General features: G+C 39.9%; 1 protein-coding gene across 1 annotated transcript in view; it reads right to left on the bottom strand.

Moving 5' to 3' along the window:
* Window positions 1–1,823: 1,823 nt before the first annotated feature.
* The window catches only part of COMTD1 (catechol-O-methyltransferase domain containing 1), a gene marked incomplete at its 5' end in the record, with an annotated part of 5,188 nt that continues 2,478 nt past the window's right edge, over window positions 1,824–4,533 (bottom strand). Inside the window, 2 exons of the mRNA XM_009083450.1 lie at window positions 1,824–1,976; window positions 2,747–2,880. Of these exons, the coding sequence (XP_009081698.1) occupies window positions 1,824–1,976; window positions 2,747–2,880 (287 nt within the window). The remainder of the gene's footprint in view (window positions 1,977–2,746; window positions 2,881–4,533) is intronic.

The following is a 4,533-nucleotide window of genomic DNA, read 5'->3' as shown; positions in this document are numbered from 1 at the left end:
AGGAATATCTGAGGATGCCCCAGCTGTTAAGTGTCCCATTTTGTGTTTCTAACTCTTATGATTTTTTTGTTGTGTACTGACAAAGTAAAACTGTAATGTAGACCATGGCCAGAAGCTTTCCATGAAAATGTATAATGATCCTGTGCACTCCTTTAGCCACTCCACCTGAGAGCTGTTATAGCAATTAAGACTTTGGTGCTACCTGCTTCATGCAGATAAGAAATATGAAATGCACAGAGGTTTGAAGCTCTGAGGGTAAAACTGTACTCAGAAAAAGAAATTAGACAAACATTATGCCCTATTTAAAATCTCATTTAAGGGCCACACGCACCTTGTCCTGGCCTTCTCCCAGACATGGATTTTGCTTTACAGCAGTCAGTCCTCAATTCAGCAAAGTACTTAAGCACATCCTGACATGCTCTGCTGAATCAGGGTTTTAAGTGGAAGTGACAGAAATAGAATTGAGATCTCCTCAGTCATAACCCCACTCTGAAGCCATCAGGCAATGCTTCCTTCCTTTCTTCATTGCTCTCTCACTGCAGTATACTGCAAGTGTCTGAGACAGGCAAGACCCATATCCTGAACATCTGCCCCTTATCAGAACCCAAGCCACACAGTTGAAATTTCAAAAATCTGAGCCAAGAAGAGAGTTTTAACAATTCTGAGACTTGAAATCTTTGTCCTCTGGTGCCTTGAGTCATTCAAGTGCATTATTTAAGCATATGGAAGAAGGAGCCTCTTAGCTCTGACACAGCTTTCCCTTCAAGAGGTCAACAAATCCAAAGATCTTTTTCCTCTATACATGATACCCTTCCAATGTATCAGTCCCCCCAAACAGTAACCTGTGCAGCTTTTGTCTGTAAAATGCTAGTTTCTGTTTCTTGTTTAATCAATAATTATTTTTATCTGTAATAAGAATTTTAGGCTGAAATGTTGTTACATGCTGCCTAGGGAAAGGAATCTCTGCTTGCAGTAATGATTTGAATAGCCAGTTAACAGCTGTATTACATCCTCATATAATCATAATCCTTCTGTAGACTTGCCACCAATGCTCTGTGCTTGCAGCTTTCTAGGTAGCAAGCACCTAGCAAATTGCTTCTTTGGGGGTAAGTGGGAGGGAGAAAGGAAGGAGGGAGAATTGTTTCGGTTTACTGCTTTCCCATTTGTTCTTCATCATTCTGCCTTCAAAAAAATCTACCTGCGCTGTTCCTGAGGTTAAACAAACTCAGTCCTTGTGCACAAAGGTTTCGGAGTGCTCTCAATTGGAAATATTGTTTGTCCTTTGGCAAGCTTTAAAAGAGGCTTGTTATGTAGTACCCTTCAGGGATAAGGGGTGAGCTTCAATACGGTAGCCTGAGAAGGCTAGCAATCTCCTTGATGTCATTTCATTAAAAATCCATTTTTATGTTATGGCTATAAACATTAGTAAACTCCACTTCTTTTCCTTTTGATGGTAGGACTGATTATTCTGCTACTCAATAGCCTCTTCTACGACAGAAAATTACTTCCTTGTATTGACTCACTTGTAACTCAGACATTCTATAGAGGGGGATTTTTTCCAACCACTTTCTTACAAGGACAACTTCACATAAGTTTATTTGCTTTATTACAATTAAAGATAGAAATCACAGTAGATCCCAAAATAAGTCTCTCTTCTCTACTTAGCTGCCCTTAGGATCCTGCTGCTCCTAAAGTCTACCTTCCCAGGCTATGCTATCCAGCAGAGATAGAGGTTAAATTACCATTTTTGATACTGCTCCACCTGCATTTTTCCTGATGATTTGATGCTGCTTGTTATTTCCCATCTGCTGGGCTTCCTCCAGTTACAACTTGAATGCTAATGTAACTCCATCCCCCATCGGGAGCATGCTGATATTGACGCGTGCATCTCTGAGAAGCTTCTCATTGAGATGGTGGATGCTCTGGGCTGCCAAGTCATCCTTTCTTGGTTTTAGCACCTTTCCATTCCAAAGGACCTATTGAAAAAAGGAGATGTGATGCACCTCATTCATTCTGGTATGTTTCCTGAACCACAAAGGAAGCTTTGGAAAAAGTCCTGCATGTTTTTTTAGAAAATGATATTATTTATTGTATTTCAGACTTCTAATGGTCTCTGATATGGAACTCTCAGAAGTAATTGGGATTGGGAGTCCATAGAATTTGCTAATTGTACTTCTACTGTAGATTAGAAGCCAAAATTAAAAAAGATGTGTTTAAACATAGTTTTTTTTAAAAGCCCCTATTCAGGTGCCATCATAAATCTGAGGATGCCTGAAGTTTAACATCAATCTTTGTTTCTACAAAAAGTTAATAATTGATAACTTATTAGTAGTTACTGATTACAAGTGCTACTTTTGATCTTGTGTAAGTACTGTACATAGCATAAAATGCACTGTAAGACAGAACAGAATAACACAGAGCATTCTCTGTAATGAATTACAAAAAAAAATGATGTTTCTGTTATCACAGGCCGTTTATGTACTGGCATAAATTTAACACATTACTTCTTACTTCTATGGGGTTTTATTCCTTGCTTATATTAGTGTTTTATTTAGCTTACTTTAGGAGTTTATGTTGAATTTTAAAAGCCTCCTTTTATAACACGGAACAAACATGTCACAATTGGCAACCCAGTTGCAGGTCAGAAATCACATTACTAGGATCCCACTGTGACTTTTTCTTTTCCTTCCCCAAAGGCAAAAGCAGTAACTCCCTGTGCTATTACCACTACAACTGTAGTACTTACATTATCAATAGCTATTATTCCCCCTTTCTTTATGAGGCGCAAACATTTTTCATAGTACTCATTGTAGCTTTCTTTATCCGCATCAATGAAAGCAAAGTCAAAGGTTTCCGCTTCTCCACTGGCCAACAGTTCATCTAGATGAGCAACAAAGTGAGTCGTTACACCCTGGTTAATGCTGTGTAGGAGGAAGTAATCCATTTGTGTCAAAGTTCTCATTAAATAATGTTTTTTGCTGCCTTGACCAGGCAGCCTGTTCCTCCACAGGTAATTACTAGAAAAGCTTATCCCACAGAAACCAATCTAGATGTGATGTATGCCATAAAACACTCAGTTACCGAGTTCTGCCTGCTTGGGAGTTCATGAAGCAGCTCTAAACCTGCAGGATACAGCTGGGACTGCTGAAAGGTGCAGTTAAAACAAGTCAAGCAGTTTGAAACTGGATACACTCTACACCTTCAGCTGTTTTTTGAGCTGACTGAGGAGAACTGTTTTGTTGAGTGGATTGGAATTTTTCTCACATTTATGAACAGGTCCTAAATGCTAATCTCACACTGAAGATTGAGTCCCACGACACAGGTCATGAACACACCCTGTCAGAGATATTTATCACAGGAGAAGATTGCTGTAAGTAGTCCCTCTCTGGGCCAAGGCAAATGGAATTCAGTTTTAAATTCTCCTCAATAGACTTCTTGAATGAGAGCTCCAAACTGCCAGTTGTGAAGGGACTGACTAGTGTTTCCCAAGGTTCTCTACCACCCCTCTCACCTGCCCTTACCCTCTGTCAACAGAGGATCTTTCTGTCTGAAGCAATGCCTTAGACAAAGCTGTTTGACAGACTTCAAAGACAGTGCATACTAGCAAAAGGCTTATGTTTGCGTCTTTACAAAGAACACGTTGTATGAGGAAGACCTGAGAGAGTTGGGTTTTAGTCTTGAGAAGAGGAGGCTCAGGTGTGACTGCACCCCTGAGGTGGGGGATGGTCTCTCCTGCTATGCCTGCAATGAGACAACTAGAGGGAATGGCCACAAGCTGAGACAGGGGAGATTCAGAATAAGTACTAGGAATTTTTTTTTAATTGTTAAGGTGGTTAGGCACAGGAATAGGTCACCCAGGGAGGTGGTGGAGTCATCATCCCTGGAAGCATTAAGAGGTGTCTGGACCTGGAACTGGACGATATGGTTTAGGGGTTACAGTGGAGTGACAGGTTAACGGTTGGACTTGATGATCTTAAAGATCTTTTCAAACCTTGATGATTCTGTGAAAGGATGGATGAATTTGGAAATAATACAAGGTTATGAATGGATCTGTGGATCCATCGAACACCTTTGCTGGAAACCTGCCTGAATGCTTTTGCCACATCCTAAATTTGAACTTCTCTGAATACAATTCAACTGCTGCACCCTGAATTTTATATTGGCCTCTGTATTTTTTCTGTATCTCAGCCCTTTCAGATCCTTCTGTCTGTAACAAAAAAATGCATGCTTAGAATGGACAATGGATAAGAGAAATTTGGCTTTGTCTAGTTAATCTGTTTTAATCAGCTTTCCCAGAAGCAGCTGACAATAGTACTTCACTGATTAAACCAAGTGATGGACAGGACAGGTGAGTGAGCAGTACAGCCCACTACATAGGACAAGCATTTTTTTCCTCTCTGTTAGCAGGTAGGAAAACTGTCAACTTCTGAAGAATTTTTCTTTTAAATATAAGAGAAGTTGTCTCACTGTTAGCAAAAGTGATCATATTCATAAGCATATTTGGTCTTAAATTTCATCGCTATCCATCTTCTG

This window comes from Acanthisitta chloris, unplaced genomic scaffold, assembly GCF_000695815.1.
Source record: "Acanthisitta chloris isolate BGI_N310 unplaced genomic scaffold, ASM69581v1 scaffold10381, whole genome shotgun sequence".
Lineage (NCBI taxonomy): Eukaryota > Metazoa > Chordata > Aves > Passeriformes > Acanthisittidae > Acanthisitta > Acanthisitta chloris.
The sequence above is the reverse complement of the archived record's forward strand: the minus strand, read 5'-3'. Positions and strand labels throughout refer to the sequence as shown.